General features: G+C 38.9%; 2 protein-coding genes across 4 annotated transcripts; one reads left to right on the top strand and one right to left on the bottom strand.

The window, feature by feature from the left end:
• The first annotated feature begins 807 nt into the window (after positions 1–807).
• LOC136438022 (uncharacterized) lies at positions 808–15,554 on the top strand. The gene is made up of 5 exons (XM_066432647.1): positions 808–972; positions 3,106–3,176; positions 4,173–4,350; positions 5,191–5,219; positions 14,746–15,554. Exons 2-5 carry the CDS (start codon positions 3,125–3,127, stop codon positions 14,817–14,819), a joined length of 333 nt encoding a protein of 110 aa, XP_066288744.1. The 5' UTR covers positions 808–972; positions 3,106–3,124; the 3' UTR covers positions 14,820–15,554.
• Positions 6,523–13,152, bottom strand: LOC136438015 (uncharacterized). 3 transcript variants are annotated; one of them, XR_010756362.1, is made up of 8 exons: positions 13,072–13,152; positions 12,819–12,929; positions 9,612–9,736; positions 8,401–8,757; positions 8,105–8,188; positions 7,852–7,994; positions 7,513–7,578; positions 6,523–7,256 (listed from the first exon to the last, which is right to left on the bottom strand). XR_010756362.1 is itself a non-coding variant. In XM_066432639.1 (7 exons), exons 1-7 carry the CDS (start codon positions 13,022–13,024, stop codon positions 7,185–7,187), a joined length of 1,053 nt encoding a protein of 350 aa, XP_066288736.1. In that variant the 5' UTR covers positions 13,025–13,065; the 3' UTR covers positions 6,523–7,184. The 3 variants fall into 3 exon arrangements, 1 of the variants encoding a protein (XP_066288736.1); XR_010756363.1 differs by having other exon boundaries at positions 13,115–13,140; XM_066432639.1 differs by lacking the exon at positions 13,072–13,152 and having other exon boundaries at positions 12,819–13,065.
• Positions 15,555–16,350: the final 796 nt, after the last annotated feature.

Here is a 16,350-nt window from a genome sequence, read left to right as displayed (position 1 = left end):
GTCGCCATGTTTTCAAAAAGAGAGAAGAAGTCACTAGAACTTAGTTATACGGTAGCATGTCAATGTTGTGCTTAGTTTTGTATTAGACGTTAAAGTTATTATTACTTAATCCCTATTACCCTTGTATGGCATTGTGGTGTATTTATCCCCCTGGGAAATGAACATGCAATAAAGATCATTAATATTATTAGTAAACAAACTTCATTTTTTCAAACAATGCATTGTATTCGTAACTAAAATTCGGTATCAACAAATGTGCAGAAAATAGAAGGGCATTGTAAATATTCCTTCAGTCTCACTTTGAACCCTCGTACATTACACTTTGGCCAGGTCATGAGCATAGTCAAAACAAGACTGCTTACTATTGTTTACAGAAATTACAGTTATCGTACATGGCAGTCAAAACGCCTTACAAATTTGCTAATAGGGTTATAATGTATTTAATACAAGGTCTTTCTTCAGAAGTGCCTGTGTAAGAACATGGATGAAACCAACACCGTGAAGCCAACGATGCAGCATGTAAACACTACCTGCACCTGTGACCTTTAGGCTGCTCTTCCGTCACACCTGTAGGACGTACCAAATAAAACGGGTGCAAGTGCAAGATAAGTGTTATTCATGTTCCGAATTAGTGAAGTATCGTCATTTCTGGGTCATTTAGTGCATACATAAGGTTATAACTCTAACAGAAATATATATATTCTGTCCGTAATCTACTACTATGGAATAACAATGCAGCCGAAAAGATCACACCCCCCTCTTTTTTCATGCAATCGTGGATCAGTCTATGTTTTGGTCCTCGGGGAAGAATAACAAGAAAGACTGCCCTGTTAGAACGGGGGCTGTGTCAGTCTATCGTCTTTATCCAAAGTGATATTCTAGGGTACTACTTTGAATACCGTGGCCGGATGCTATACAGTAGGACGTTCGCCGTATTCCGGCAAGACGCTGTGAGCAGTCTGGTACGGTACGGTCAGTACACGGTTTTTAAACCACACGTACACGTACACTGTGTTGTGCTCCAGGCGAGTGCAGGCGTTTGAAATTACGGCCATACAGTATGCCCACCATTGTTCCGTAAATAGACTTCTGTTTTAGACGGTATCATATGTCAGCTCATGTTTTGTTTGGGAACCCCAAAACTAACCAGAGGCGAAATTTTGTCGACCACAATCAACTACACCGTGTTGTTTATTAAGTGTTAACATATGGCCATGAAAGATATGGTTGTATTGAATTGTTAAAACCGACATGACTATAGCGCCGATATTGAAAAGGTAACATTTTTATTAACAACGACAATCATCGAAGAAATTAATGAGAGCCATTTTTCCGACGAAAGATCTCAACAGATCTTAATTATAATTCCAAAGATTGTAATATTATACAACTGAAGTGTTGTCATTGAATTGTACTAACAGCTGAAAGTGAAAGTTAACAGTGATGACAAGTAGTTCTTTTGTGGTTCGAAAATGAAAGATAATACAATTGGTCATAGATAAGGTTCCTTTGTCCATTTTAGGATAAGTACCAATGAAGACTTCTCTTCACTTTCAACTGTGTTCCCCAGCTTTGGTCTGCAAGTTCGATCTGTTTAACCCTATCCAGACTGGGGGGGGGGGGCTAAAAGTGCCCGCGCCAACTTTGACATTGTATAACTGCCGAACGACATACGCTAGAACTACCAAACTTGGTGACTTTTCCTAAAATTTAGTTGGCAACAATATTATGATAGTTTTATAAGTTTATCATTTTTCGTGTTGCCATGGCAACGGGTTTCTGAAAGGCATTTTATGCAAAAATCACTGATTTTTTAAAAACAATGATATTTCTTAGGTTTTCTTGCTCAACCACACTAGTTTTGCTACATGTATAGCATCATATGTTATTTGATGTAACTTTTATGATTTAATATTCATAACTTATGCTAATTTGATGACGTAATCGGTCAAAATCCAAGATGGCGGACCATTACACTATTTTAGGATTTAACAGGCTTTTTTGCCTTCAAAATCGTCACTACGTGGCATTTTCTTTACCAGAAACATTTAGATTAACGTTTCTAGTATACTAGTATATTTAGTGTTTTGGGGGGTCATAAGTGGAAAAAAAGTATTTTTGAAAATTTCAAAATGGCCGATCCAAGATGGCGGATCCCAAGGGGTCGCTAACAACACGTGACGTCATTCAATGACGTCATTTACGCGTCAACGTAGTTACGATTTATGTAATATGTCTTGGTATACCTTAAAATCAACAATACATACTATTTTGTTTAATGCATTTAGATATTACGGGAATTCCCTATTTAGCCAATAAAATCACATCAATGACGTCATGATTACGTCATATTACGTCATGACGTCACCAAAATTCGAGGATTTATAAAACTTTACATGAACATCACTCCCTGAAAATTTGGGAAGGATACGTCATACCGTTCTTAAGTTATGAGGGGGGGGCCGAATGAGCCCCCCCCCCCCCCCCCCCAGTCCCAGATATCCCGAAAAAGCCCAGTCTGGATAGGGTTAAGATATAAGATGAATATTAGCACCAATGACAATGACAACAAAAAGGAACTCTGTCACAAAGGATTGTGTGTTCTGCAACGCCCGATGTTGAAGAGTGTACGGGTAATGATCTCACTGCAAACCGGCATTGAAACGACAACCGTTCAAGTTTTAAGTTATTTCATAACATTTCTCAAAAAGGCGAACCATGGCCACTAGGATTACATTGGCTACAGTTACATACGCATGGAGAATGAGGATAAACTCATATATACAGAATTAATAGGATGACCGATTTTTTATACTATTTAGTTTTCACTGCATGTATGTGTGATGTATTGGACTGAATATTTTCGACAACGGTAACCAAATACTTTATACTCTACCCATTTGTCAATAACAGTAGACTTCTCATGGTGCTCAGGGACCAGGGGAGCGACTCAGGGTGCTGCACTATGTGTGGACATTGTGGGGTCGACGTTTTCAATGACAAATGACAAAATATAAAGTTGAATTGTTAAAGACATTGTTGCTCATGTTCATATCTATTTTCTTATACTTGTCAGAGTTGCTTATCGAACTTTGTGTCTTTCAGAGGTGTACCATGATGCGCAATGATGTACGGAACACTGTTGTTAGCGCTCCTGTTGTCATTTCTTTCACCAGGTAAAGTTGTGCACATATTAAGAAATATAACCGTTAAAGCACAAAAATTCACATTTTATTGAGTAACAACAACAAAACCTGCTATTGATAATGGTAAAAGCGGAAACTTAAAATTTTGAGCTTTTTTAGTTTCTTGCGTGTACATTTAGATTTGTACAGTCTGGTAATCGACTTAATTGGTCAGACCCTGACCTTAGGTCAATCTGTTTTTCAAGTTGGTGGCTAAACAAGGGCACAGTTCATTCACAAACGTCTGACACATGACACTACAAACATTACAACCACCCGTCACATTCCTTTTGTTTGCAGCCTCGCCCATTGTAGGGTTCTATATCTCAAGCTCAGATAACATTGTTATCATTTATTACTACAGTTATGTTATGGATTGTTACATTATTGTCATTTTGTTAACTGCGATGGAATCTCTAATCTCTATCATTTTTGTATCGAATTATGCTATGATTTGATATATAATTTTCCATATGCAACTAATTACTATTTTGTTAGAATTTTGTATTATTATTGTCTGATTTGTTATTGTTATCATTTACTACTATAATTATGTTATGAATTGTTAGATTTATGTTATTTTTTGTTAATTTAGATGGGGGAAGACCTTGTTTAAGCCACTATGGATTTTTTCTTCCCCCAGCATATGTGTTTTTTGGTTCTATTATGTAATACAAATTGATTTTTGATACGTGCGAATAAACCAAACCAAACCAACATGGCATCGGCGTGTGTGCGTGTATATATATATATGTGCTTGTGTGTTTGTGTGTGTGTGTGTGTATGTGTGTGTGTGTGGGGGGGGGGGGGTGTTTGTGTTTGTGTTTGTGTGTGTGTATGTGTGTGTGTGTGTGTGTGTGTGTGTGTGTGTGTGTGTGTGTGTGTGTGTGTGTGTGTGTGTATGTGCGTGCGTGTGTGCTTGTGTCTGTGTGTGTCTGGTTGTGTCTAAGTTAGTACTAATCCGGATTTTTTTCAAACTACCTATAGAGATTGAGGGGCAACAAGCCCAGTACACCGAAATCCCCAGAGACACCACTGTAGTGGAGGGGGACAACGTCACCCTAAACTGCAGTGTCAAAAATATTACCAACGACACATCAGTCAAATGGTTCGGTCCACCAAATTATCACATCAGGACAGAGGGAAGGACCTCTGGTCACCCAAGGTACATAATATGGAGATAAACCAATAATCTACAGAGTGTTCTGGTGCGTGTAGTGATGCATGACCATATAATTTATGTGATTAAAGGAATACTCTTCATACACGTACTTTGTGATGGTGCATATCAAAAGTTTTGTTACATTTTTGCTAAAAGTTGCTATGTTCTGTTTCCGCCTCGCTGTTACGCTTGCTTATTTCTAGTCTCCAAGCAGATGTAAGGATCCGGCTCAGTCTAAAAGTCTACTTACTGTAGGAGGTAAGGAGTTAAAACTTTAAAGTGTGCAAATTTAAAACTTAGTGGAAAGACTAAATCCGATCCTACGTCTGCTTGGAGATCACTTTTACTTTATATCTTTTCGCCTCTGCAATTCAAAGGTTTAAAGTCAAAGCCTAAAGGTCTTTTTATCTCCATGAAAAATGGAGATATTGTTTAAATTGGGTGTGTCTGTCTTTCTGTTTGCCTGTTTGTGTCTCCGCACTACTCTAGTCAGCATAACTCAAGAGCCTCTTGATGGATTACAATGATATTTGGTATTTGGGCGGGTGTTGTGAAGCCGAAATTCAAGGTCGATTTTGGGCCCCCTGGTATGTGACCTTGGTACTGCAGCAGAAGTTCAATTTTTGTATCTTTTGACCTGGACGTGCTATGGTCTTGATTTTTGGGTTGCAGATAGCTTGTGATGTAATAAATAAGTGGTGTAGGTTTGGGCCCCCTAGCTGCTTGCTCTGGAACTGCAGGGACGTTATTGTGAACATCTTCTAAGGATAATAACTGAACAAAGGAACAACGTATTTCCATGATGTATCCGCGTCGTAATTCTGTTTTACTATCTTCCGATAGGTACACGATTGTCGGGGACCCTTCTAGAGGTGAGTACAATCTCCACATCACCAATGTAAGCAAGGCAGACAACGGGGAGTTTCGTTGTTGGTTAAGGGAGGTGTGGCAAGACCCTGTCGATGCCACCCTTACTGTTAAGGATAGGGTTACAAGTGCTTCTTCAACCCTATATGTTTTCTCTACGAAATGCCTGCTGATCACATTGATTATGCAGTGCTTCGTGCTGAATTGTCTGTGATAGTTGACATGGGATGATATTAACATATGCGTTATCAGTAGCATTATATAATACGACTCGGTGCATGTCAAAGTATATTTTGTGCCAGAATTGAAATTCTTTCTTTATCAATCTCGATTAGATTGAGAGACGGTATCGGTGTGTAAGTCACAATGCATATACCACTATACGTTGATGAAGGTTAGACATCCAGGTAATAAGATACGCCAAAAAAGTTACTGAAGCAACTTGATAGAATTGTGAGTCATTTGACTGTTTCAAAGTTTTATCCAGTTGCTTGAGTAGCTATTTTGGCACATATACCATTGTCTTTTATATGGTCTGCTAAGTTCCAAAGCTGTCTATAAACATAAACAGAGGATCAGTCTTAGTCTTTTCACTGCCATAGAAAAGTCATTCTTCTATCTGTATCTGTACTTATGCCTTGCATGTCACCAAAGTTCATATGTTTATAAGTATAGTCACTTGAAATAAACATTATATAATTGCAAGCATAACTGACAGCTCCTTCTATGATGTATATAATGTATTGTATTGTATGTTTCTTCCGTAGAAGTAACTATGTTTCTGTATTTCTATAAATTCTGTTTATACCAATGAGTAGCAGCAGGCTTTGTGTGGTGTTCATTTGTAGAAAGCCTTTCACATTCTGCACGATCTACGTGTACAGCTGGACTAAATGGGTTTTAAGCAGGTGGGAAGGGGGAATTTAACATTGTGAAATAACTGTATGTCTTTGACAGAGGTGGAAAAGTGACCACGCGTATATTTATACTGTCTAAAAAATTGAGTTGATGTATCTTTATCAATTTTGCAAGCGCTCCATATTTTGAAGAGCGTTTAGTTCGACGCATTATTCAACTGGCAATTTGGCGCTTTATCAAGACTACACTAGGCTACTGTTGTTTTCCTTGGGCTGTATTTAGTGTCACGTTTGAAACACAGAAAAACTATACAGATTTGCACTGTCATTTACCACTATGAAAGTATATTCAATATTCGTATGTATGGTCTCTTCAGTTAGTGAGAGTTGTAAGCTGTATGTAAAGAAGTACAGTATTGCTTTAAAACCAAAGAAGACCCCAGACAATGGATTGAGAAGCCGTACAAATGTATATTATCTAAGGTTGTTCTTATCTAATACATCTTTGTTTCCGCTTATGTCAGGAAACGTACACAGGTCATATGAAATAATTTCACAATGTCTACACTGTATACATGTGTGTTTATGAAACACTGATGTCGACAGGTAGTGTCAGATTGCATTGTAGAACATAGGTCGCAGTGATAACGTTTCCCTGAGAAAAGTTGTTGATAAGTAAATGCAACGTTTCTTATCGCCAACTTTAACCCAGCCTAAACTAAGATAATGGGAGTGTAATTATGGCAGCTCCAATATGCATGAAATAGAGTCTACTACAAGGTCACACCTGTACTACTCAAATGATCTTTGACAGTTTTGCACATATAAGGAATCGTATGGCTCCAAGTGTTTCTCTAAGCTTAATGTACCAAATGCCACCTATAGCTACTTTAGTCTGATAACTAAAATGTGAATATCTGCAACTAGTAATCACGTAATACATAACTCATTATACAAAGGTGAGGTCTAGGATTGTTCGACTGGCCGCTTGTTAAGAATACCATACATCATTAAGAAATCCTAGCCCGTGGTGTGATTGAAGAATACAGAAGAATAAAAAAACAAAACAGAGAAATGTCATCTCTACAGCATACTATTTGGCAATGAATATAGTTACACTATGTTGTCCAGGGGGACTTCTTCAGCTCCGTTCTCTCTCCCATGGCTGCCAACTCCGTTCAGCTCCTAAACAGAAGCAAACTCTTTCAGTAATTCAAGACTTATCTAGTTTTCAAGCCAATAAGTTTTCGATTTGCAATGATAACGATTCTATGCTTGAAGTCTATGATAATCATAGTCAACATTTACCTTGTACATCCTGTCAGAAATATGCAAACTCTAGAGGTAGTGCAGCAAAAGAACAATGACAAATATGTTTACCAAATCCAAGCCAAGATTTACTCCGGTGGTACAATCTCATTAATCTGATTAGCATACATACCTGTGCAGGCTGTATAACCCCGTTGCCATGGCGATCTTGGTCACGGTTGTTCACAGGATCGTAGCGCTGCCGATGAGCAATGAACATGTTGTTTTCAGTAAGTCTACTGCAATGTTTAGTGCAAAGTCAGCTAACCGTTTAAATTTCAAGGCACCGTCGTGGGTATTCATAAAATGATTAAGGCAAGACAAGAACTTTTTAGCCATTTGAATGGATAATATTATTTGAATAAAAGTAAATATAACAAGAAAATGCAATCTGCATTGGACTGAATAATGTTGATAATTATCGTACAAAATTCTTTGTGCTTTTTAGTTTATAAGGTCAACGAGTAGTTACCGGGTGGGCTTGGGGAGGAGGTCCTGAGTTCCGTCGTTTGTAGACAAAAACGACAATTGCAATGATGATGGCCAACACTACTAGTACTATCAGAGCAATGGCCCAGCTTGGCAGCCCTCCGCCTGAGGTGGATCCTGCCCGTTCTACAGCCGGTGATAAACATCAATAAGGTGTTGACAGTTGAAGAAAAATTGCACATATAATTCAATAATAATTTCTTAAACGAGACGTTTCCAAAATCGTGTTTACTTACCCGTGGTATTTACATTGCTTCCCGAAGTGGTTCGAGGAGTGACAGTTGTGTTGACAGTGACGCCATCATCAGGACTGTTCAGCTCTATTTTGTACAAAGAGAAATCAGCTGTTATTGTATGGAAGAATGTGACTATTAATGATTTTCCGAGGATGATCTTATCCTAAAGCTCATCATAGCTCATGAAACGTATAGCTAACTACAATAAACGTTACCCGGTAACTAAATATAGATTATATCATGAAAACCCGAAATTGAATTCAGAGAAGAAAACAAAATAGTATCTGTATACTCACCATTTATAGTCACATAGACGTCTGGTCCTCGGTGAATTAACGACACACTGAGCTGGTAAGCTCCTTCGTCTCCAGGTTGAAGGTCAAGTATAGTAAGGTTTACGAGTGTAACTCCCCCAGACCAGCCAGTAATGACTGAGAAATTACTTTTAAATGGCTCGAGTAGTTTTTCCTGTCCAGTTCCTTGCTCAAAAATTATCCTTTGCTTTTTAGAATCGTTTATAGGGTGGTTTGGACCCTGAATTATAATCAAGCCATCTTCTTCAGTTCCGTTAGCAGCAAAGGAAAGAAGAATGTTGTCTCCCTGAGATCCCTCTACCTTGGCAGGCGGGTATTGTATGAACGTCGGAGCTCCGCCTGTAAACGAATGATTCAGAATGACTGAGCAATAATTTCTCTAGTCTTTGTTGTTTGGTTTGCTCTTGCAGTAGGCACGCACCCAAGCACAGTATATGCAGACACACTCACGAACATGAAGACTGACAGACGTCACCCTCACTCAATCACTCACTGACTAACTCACTCACTCACTCACACACACACACTCACTCACTCATTCACTCACCCGTGAACTCACTCACACATGCATGCACACACAGACACAAACACACACACACACATAGAAAGGCAGAAATACACTAGTGTTTGAGACTAACGCACTGTATAGTTTTGATGTTAGGGAGAGACACCCCATAGTATCAAGAGCGATAAATCAAGTGTAACTGGTGCCCAAATTTTGTATTACCAAGTTGTTCCTGTATGTCAGCATGTAACAACAGAAAAAGAAAGTCAATGAAAATGGTGTTCAAAAACTGTTAGTAGATAGCTCACAAAGCTACTTGTACTTCCTGTCTTTTGAATGATAGTGATAAATACATTTTGAACATTTAGTTTGTGATTTTGGGAAATAAGTCTCTATGTGAAGTTTTGAAGATAACACTTCCACATACCACCCCTTCTGATCGTAGGTTGTAAATATTGACAATGTTTTACTGGAACAATTGGCACATAGTAATAAGGGTAATGCATTAGACTTTGCAAAAGAATATTCAGAAAGATCTGAGCATTACACAGTTCGCCATAGCAAAGATCTCGTGTTCGTAAATCGCATACCTAAACATGTACTTCCAAGGGACTTTGCCCTACCACAAATAACCGTTTTGTCGAGTGGATCTTATTCTAATCCAAGTAAATGATAACCTTCACAATACCTGAAAATGTGGCGGTTGTCCATAACACTAACAGGATAATAGGGATGATCTTCCATGTGGGCACTGTCATGGCTTGAAAAGTGGTGGGTCGAGTAGAAAGTTTTTCCGGTCCACGGTTCATACACCTGTCGGACGAGTAAATGTTCAGTGACCTCGAACCCCAATGGCTCAGTGTTGTTTACATTGCACTGTAATCTGAGACACACCTTGCCAATGACCGTAAAGTTTTATTATGTGTTTCGTCTGGATTGATTACAGCTGATATTCGACCTACATGTTCCATGATATATATGGACGAGCGCCATTCCTGCCATTGTTGAACTGCTCAATGAACTCTAAACAAACATGACTCTATTCACGCTGTTGTTGTAATATATGTATATATGTATTCATGATATTAACTCTAGAAAACATTGTAATGTTATATTCCGGCCGCACCCTGTTTGTCCCGAGTCAAACTCTAAGCGAATGACTGTGCAATATTCTAAATAGTCTTATCAATTGTAACAGTTTTAACTGATATTTTTGTAAACTTTTAATCGTTGCCTGATTTGTGACACGCAATTACCTACGATGTATTTAGCCTCGCAATTCAGCTTTATAAGGGCTGCCACGAGGCCTGTCTGTCAGATGATGACGAATAAACCAGTCTACTACTACTACATATAGTTAAGATTTTGATGCAGTTGATATGAAGGACAACATGACACCAGTTTGCTTCATAACCTCAATCTACTGTGCTCAATATGTATGTGTTTGTGTGTGTGTGTGTTTGTGTTTGTGTGTTTGTTTGTGTGTGTGTTTGTGTGTGTGTGTGTTTGTGTGTGTGTGTGTGTGTGTGTGTGTGTGTGTGTGTGTGTGTGTGTGTGTGCGAATTGGAGTGTGTGTGTGTATGTGTTTGTGTTTGTGTGTGTCTATGTGTCACAGTAGAGATTGGAATTCAGGACACTCTACTGGGAATGGGAATCTGAGAATTGCAACCTATGCTATTTCTACCAGGACAATTTCAAATCATATACTTGGAGAAATACAGATTTCATCATTTTTTGATAGACTGAATCATTTCAATTCCAGCATTAACAAGCTTACAGTTATCATTAGCATTGTATGTGAATTACTTATTAATATTTTAGATGTATAAACCTTCTGTGAATACGTACTGTAACCATGGTGACAGCCGTCTGGTCCAGCCTTATTCAATGGACGTTTGTTTATGTCACTGATGTGTACATCAGAGGCATTTGCATACGACCATGTTGAGTTAGTAACTCGATATGCTCAACCGATATTTCCATATAGCTAGTGACTTGATATATAAGACCTAATTATCCCCTCCCAAGCCAATTCAAAACTTGATGTCAAAGTAACAGCTTAAAGTAGCTTGATCAAGTGAGGAAAGGAAGCAGAATTCTACAGATTGGTTTAAGATAAGATCACCGGCCTTGGGCAGAGAAATTATAACTTTTAATTGTATTGTTTTAGAATGTTTTAGTCTTAGCTATATGATATCAGATTCAAAGTATGTATGACATTGTGTAGACTCTTGATAAACTCATGGTTTCTAAGGATATTGGTGTTTCCTTTACTTCAACACCATATCATGGAGATAGATTTGAGTTTATCCTAGGACAGATTGCGATCGCGGGATCATGATTGGGAATCACCCCAGGTCAAATCACGATTGTACAAACGAATAAGTTCAATGACCTGGATCAGATGGCTGTCACCTTGGTTAAAATGTGAATTGAAAGAAGGCCATGCCCAGACTATAAAGCTATTCACCGAGAACTGTAATGTAGAATGTAGGCTTAGCTATGCCAAAATTGATTGGAATTTTAGTTCTAAAATGATGCAATTCATTTTCCAAAACATTCTCATGTAATATAAATTATGACTCAGACATTGGTTTTCAATGTCTCGGACCAACGTTATGAAATTGTTATGTAACTGGTATCTATGTGTCAATATCCGACTGGCGGATAACTAGTAATACATAAAAACTGTTCATATCATGCTGGCCAATTAATTCCATCCTGTCAGTAGATACATGTATTGTCTGCTGTTATAAGGTGTGAATGGATACGGATAAAACCATGTATTGTTATTGAATGGGAAAGCCAACCATTCATACATTTTATCATAGAGTTTGCATACTAGTCTTTGCTATTATGTACTTTATTCCTTATGTATCTGGGGCAGCCTTTCAGAAATATGGACCAGCTAATGAACATGTATTTCTATAAAATAGTAACTCCTAGTGTAATACACATGACATTGAAGTAAATAACCAACAACGACAGCTTTTGTTTGTTAGTGGCGAATTAAATAACGTCCACTACCCTTGCTTTAGCTTTGTCTTTATACATAATGTAGGGTTAGAATTGTATCACTGTAAAGTCTAGTGTCTTTCACTCCGACTAGTACATTTTCCTCAGTCGAAAAAAGGCATGCACTGACTTGCACAAACTGAACATAATCTATATACCGTCATTTGACAACGCGGGACGTATATACCAACAACAAACTGGTTATTAACAGCGGGACACCTCCATTGACCTTTAGTACTCTAGATGTGTCACTCTATCCTTAGAGAATACACGACCGGCCCAACTCACAACTACTGTGCCCTGGCCGACGCCATTTTTACTACACCTGATGATGACGCAACTTCCGGGATACATGACTCAAAACGGTCACTACTTTTCGACCCTATACTTATCACGTTAACATTATAAAATGGTGAATATATCTACATATGTGTAAGATATCTTAATTATTGTCCCCCAGTATAAAATTTACTCCTGTACGGAATTGTTAGTTATCGACGATTTCTTTTCGTTCGTGTCGTCATTTACAACATGCCCAGCACGCTTCCTGGTTGTGGGGAATACCCTTAGGCTAGTGACGTTTGAAATGACCTTTCCGTAAAAATTTAGAGCTTGTCCAATACGACAAACGACCTAGTATGATTTGAGGCTGGGGTAATTTCTCTCCTTTAATGAAAAATGTGTTCAAATGGTGACATGCCTATACTACATTTTGGGTCGCCATTTTGGATTGCACGCAGAGCACTTGTGCATATATAGGAGCTGATATACTGTCGAAATACCGACGGAAGAATGTTCAAGTCTGGCCTAAAATATTTCACAAGCAAATAAGATTCATTGTTAGATATCTACCAACTGGAAATGAGATTCTAGGACTTACCTGTTCCGAGGTGTAATCGTTAGATTCCCTGAGTCGAATGTTGTAATATCCACAGCTTGGCAATCACACCTCTTTTGTAGACTTGTTCTCGTGAGTACAAGGGAAACGTCCCTAGGTAGGATAAATATCCGGTCCCAGGTTAAGATTATGGGAGAGATAGGGTGTATGACACTACAAATGTACTTTGCTAAGTCACGAGATTGCATGTGTGGCGGAAAATGGAAGAAGGAAAAAAAATCGTAACATAGCATACCGTTTCCGGTCACAGAGTCAGTCTAGTGTGCTGTGACACTCACCAAGATTAAGCACACCTTACCGCGGGGCAATATGGAACTGCAGCCGACTCACCGCGGCATTCGGCTGCAAAGGTTACGCGCATTAATACATTTGTTCGCCGAACGGGCAAACCTCACTATCTCATTCACACGAAATAAAAGCCGACTTCTTATACTACCACACGGTAAAGTCTCGCTGATTTTCACGTTAAAGTGTTTTCAAACGGTTCAAGATTTAGGGCGCACTATGTTTTTACTGCTACGTCATAGACCTACCACGTGACCGTCGGTAATTAGCTTGGTTTGAACCGCGGCCGGGTATTCATTTGCCCTGGCAGCCGTCCCCGAGAGCGGTCACGCCGGGAGCTCCGTAAACAACTGAGAAATGGCTGCCGCTGGATGATCGCGGTCCTCTAGTGCTGTTGTGGATTAATCTCCAAGCAGATCTACACGAAAATCGTATATGTTAGCCAGAGAAGGTCCAGTCAGCCAGATAAGCTCCAGCCAGACCGGGCTGGCTGACTGGACCTTCTCTTGCTAGCATATACGATTTTCGCGCCCCGTGTAGATCTGCTTGGAGATTAGTTTTGGATGTCTATCAGACATTTTCCCGCCACTAACGTGTACCCCAAAGACAAAAGGTTTGTGTAGAATTCAAAGTGTGTGTGTGTGTGAATTAGGAAGCGCAATTTTTGCAATCGGTAACGTTACCCCAAAGAACAAAAATAACGTAACTTGTACCAAGGAGGTTAAATATTGCTTGTACATTGCGTTACTACGCCCGCCATCAAAACAGTGATCGGGAGCTTAAATTACTACATCCTACACGATTATATATGGGGAATAATGCTACCTCAACGTACTATTCGCTATGTGGGTTGAGTAACGATATAAGTTAAAGTTTATGTTTAACTGTGCATAAACAAACGTTGTGTCACCTCGTTGAAAGGGGGAGGGGGGCAACGTCCCTCGGTAGACCATGTGTACACACATATAAAGTTCGGGCGATGATATGCGTGATTCCCGATTTTATGAAGATACGAGGCCTTGAACAGGTTAATAAACTCACATGGATGGTGTTCACCGTGCAGATCATTGATCATTTTGATAATCTTAACTACTGCAATGTAATAGAACTATGTGACGAATATGTATCCATACCAAGTTAAAGTTAAAGTCCTCCCGCGCCATTTAGTGGAACATATGGTGGCGCCCATCTCCGATTCTCAGCCCTTGGGCCACACAACTTTGTGCAAGTCTCTACAGCAGGGGGCTAATCCGCTGGTAGTGATGTGTGTTTAACTTCCATAATCTTTCCCAAATGCTGAGAAAGCAGAGAAAGCCGTATGTACCATTTTTAAAGTCTTTGGTATGACCCGGCCGGGGATCGAACTCACGACCTACCAAGGCGAACACTCTACCAATAAATTCCTATTTTTGCAATATAACGTTACTTTGTACCCGGTTGGACCATTCTGAAAATGTCACGGTCTCGCAAGGTTACCTGCGGTCACTGAGCGGTTCGAAATTTATGTTCGACAGAAATTGGCACAGGCCTTAAACTGCCTGAGTTGCCATTTTCGGGAAGTGAGACACTGGGAATTGTTGTGATGCCCATTTAAAAATACATTGTTTCTTACTATGCTCCACAGAATGGGCACTGCATGGATCTTGCCAGCCCTTGTTGCACCTACACAGAACCATCACCATTCCAGGTAGCTGTTGATTCCTCATGCTGGCTACATAAGGGTGAATGTTGTGAATAAGCATATGTATGTGTCAAATTCTTTCAACTGATTAAGGACATTATATAGGATATGTATATAATGTCTTTATCAGAAGCAATAGATTTTCAATCTGCTGGTATCTATGCAGATGTCATTGTTAAGAAAATATCATGAAAATGTTGGCGTAGCCTAGAATGTCCTTTTGTTACTTGTTAGTTAGTTACTTGTACTAGTATTGTACTTATTCTAGCTACTGATATTGAATGAATCATAATAAATAGATAATAATTTATAATCCGGCTGTACATACATGTGATTTGCCTTGAGGCAAGGTATGATATCTGAATTTGATCTATCTAATTATGCTATACTCTACTATACTTAACAATACTCTGTGTGCCTCTCCATGGGTTTTTGTGTAGAGATTTTGATGGATTCTGATTGTACTATCATGAACTGTAGGTTCAAATGGACTAAAGATTACATGCAGATTATATGTACATTTTGTAGACTGTTCACATCCGTCCGTTGTCAGATGGCAAAGGTTTCTCCTCAAGTTCCTTTCTTACAACAGTTTACCACTTGTGTTTCAATATACTCCTTGGTCGCTTTCAGTTTGTGGCAGAAGATCCATTACTGTAGTACATGTACATGTAATTGTTATCAATATGTAAAAAGAACTTCTCCTGTGAGAATTTCTCCTGTGTCTCATATTTTTGCCAAGCACTAGTGAATGTAGTTAGCCTCCGTTGCAGACTCTGAAGCGGCTTTTTGGGGGGCTAAATAATACACTTTTTGCAGCCACCCCGTAACTATCAGCCATCCTGATGGTTACAGGATGGCTGATAGTTACGGGGTGGCTGCAAAAAGTGTATTATTTAGCCCCCCAAAAAGCCGCTTCAGAGTCTGCAACGGAGGCTAATATTTATATAAGAAAAACTTAGTGTTAACTAAAGTTGAATCTTACACAAGGCAATAATGTGAGCCTAAAATTGCAGGAAACATATTTGTGTAACATTGTCAAAATATTGTAGTCAACACATCCTATAAAGAAGGCTGGAACTACTGTAGTCAAATTCTTAAAATGCAAGACCGTTGGAGGGGAAACACCAAATGTGTGGTACACACCTTACTTATACTAGTTACAGTGTTCACTGTCATGTTTATACATAGTGAAATTACATTGAGTTTCTTCAGTTATATACAAAAACAGTTAACATCATAAACATGTCCTTGGAAGCTGCTGCAGACTTGCAAAATTTCGCCCAGAGTCAGGCATCTGGCTCCAATCCTTGACTCTGATATGGCCCAGTCACTTCATTGCTGACATCAATCAAACTAGTAAAGAAGAAAAGAAGTTAAGTCAGGTAAACAACACACATATTGACGAGCAAACTGGGATCATGTGCAAACTGGGATCAATATACTCTTTGTTGTTCATGTTTATTTGTTATCTTCACCACACAATTATTTTCAATTAATCAAGAAAAGATAGCCATACTTTTATCCTTAGATCACACACACAAATAT

This window comes from Branchiostoma lanceolatum, chromosome 7 (assembly GCF_035083965.1).
Source record: "Branchiostoma lanceolatum isolate klBraLanc5 chromosome 7, klBraLanc5.hap2, whole genome shotgun sequence".
NCBI lineage: Eukaryota > Metazoa > Chordata > Leptocardii > Amphioxiformes > Branchiostomatidae > Branchiostoma > Branchiostoma lanceolatum.
Note: the sequence above shows the minus strand (reverse complement) of the source record. Positions and strands in the feature narration are given on the sequence as shown.

Bases quoted from the DNA above. Each gene is read 5' to 3' on its own strand.
- LOC136438022 (XM_066432647.1), top strand. From the start codon at position 3,125: ATGATGTACGGAACACTGTTGTTAGCGCTCCTGTTGTCATTTCTTTCA. The intron at 3,177-4,172 runs GTAAAGTTGTGC...AACTACCTATAG, and splicing joins GTTGTCATTTCTTTCACCAG to AGATTGAGGGGCAACAAGCC. The intron at 4,351-5,190 runs GTACATAATATG...ATCTTCCGATAG, and splicing joins AGGACCTCTGGTCACCCAAG to GTACACGATTGTCGGGGACC.
- LOC136438015 (XM_066432639.1), bottom strand. From the start codon at position 13,024: ATGCAATCTCGTGACTTAGCAAAGTACATTTGTAGTGTCATACACCCT. The intron at 8,758-9,611 runs GTATTGTGAAGG...ATTCGTTTACAG, and splicing joins GACAACCGCCACATTTTCAG to GCGGAGCTCCGACGTTCATA. The intron at 8,189-8,400 runs GTGAGTATACAG...TGTACAAAATAG, and splicing joins CGTCTATGTGACTATAAATG to AGCTGAACAGTCCTGATGAT.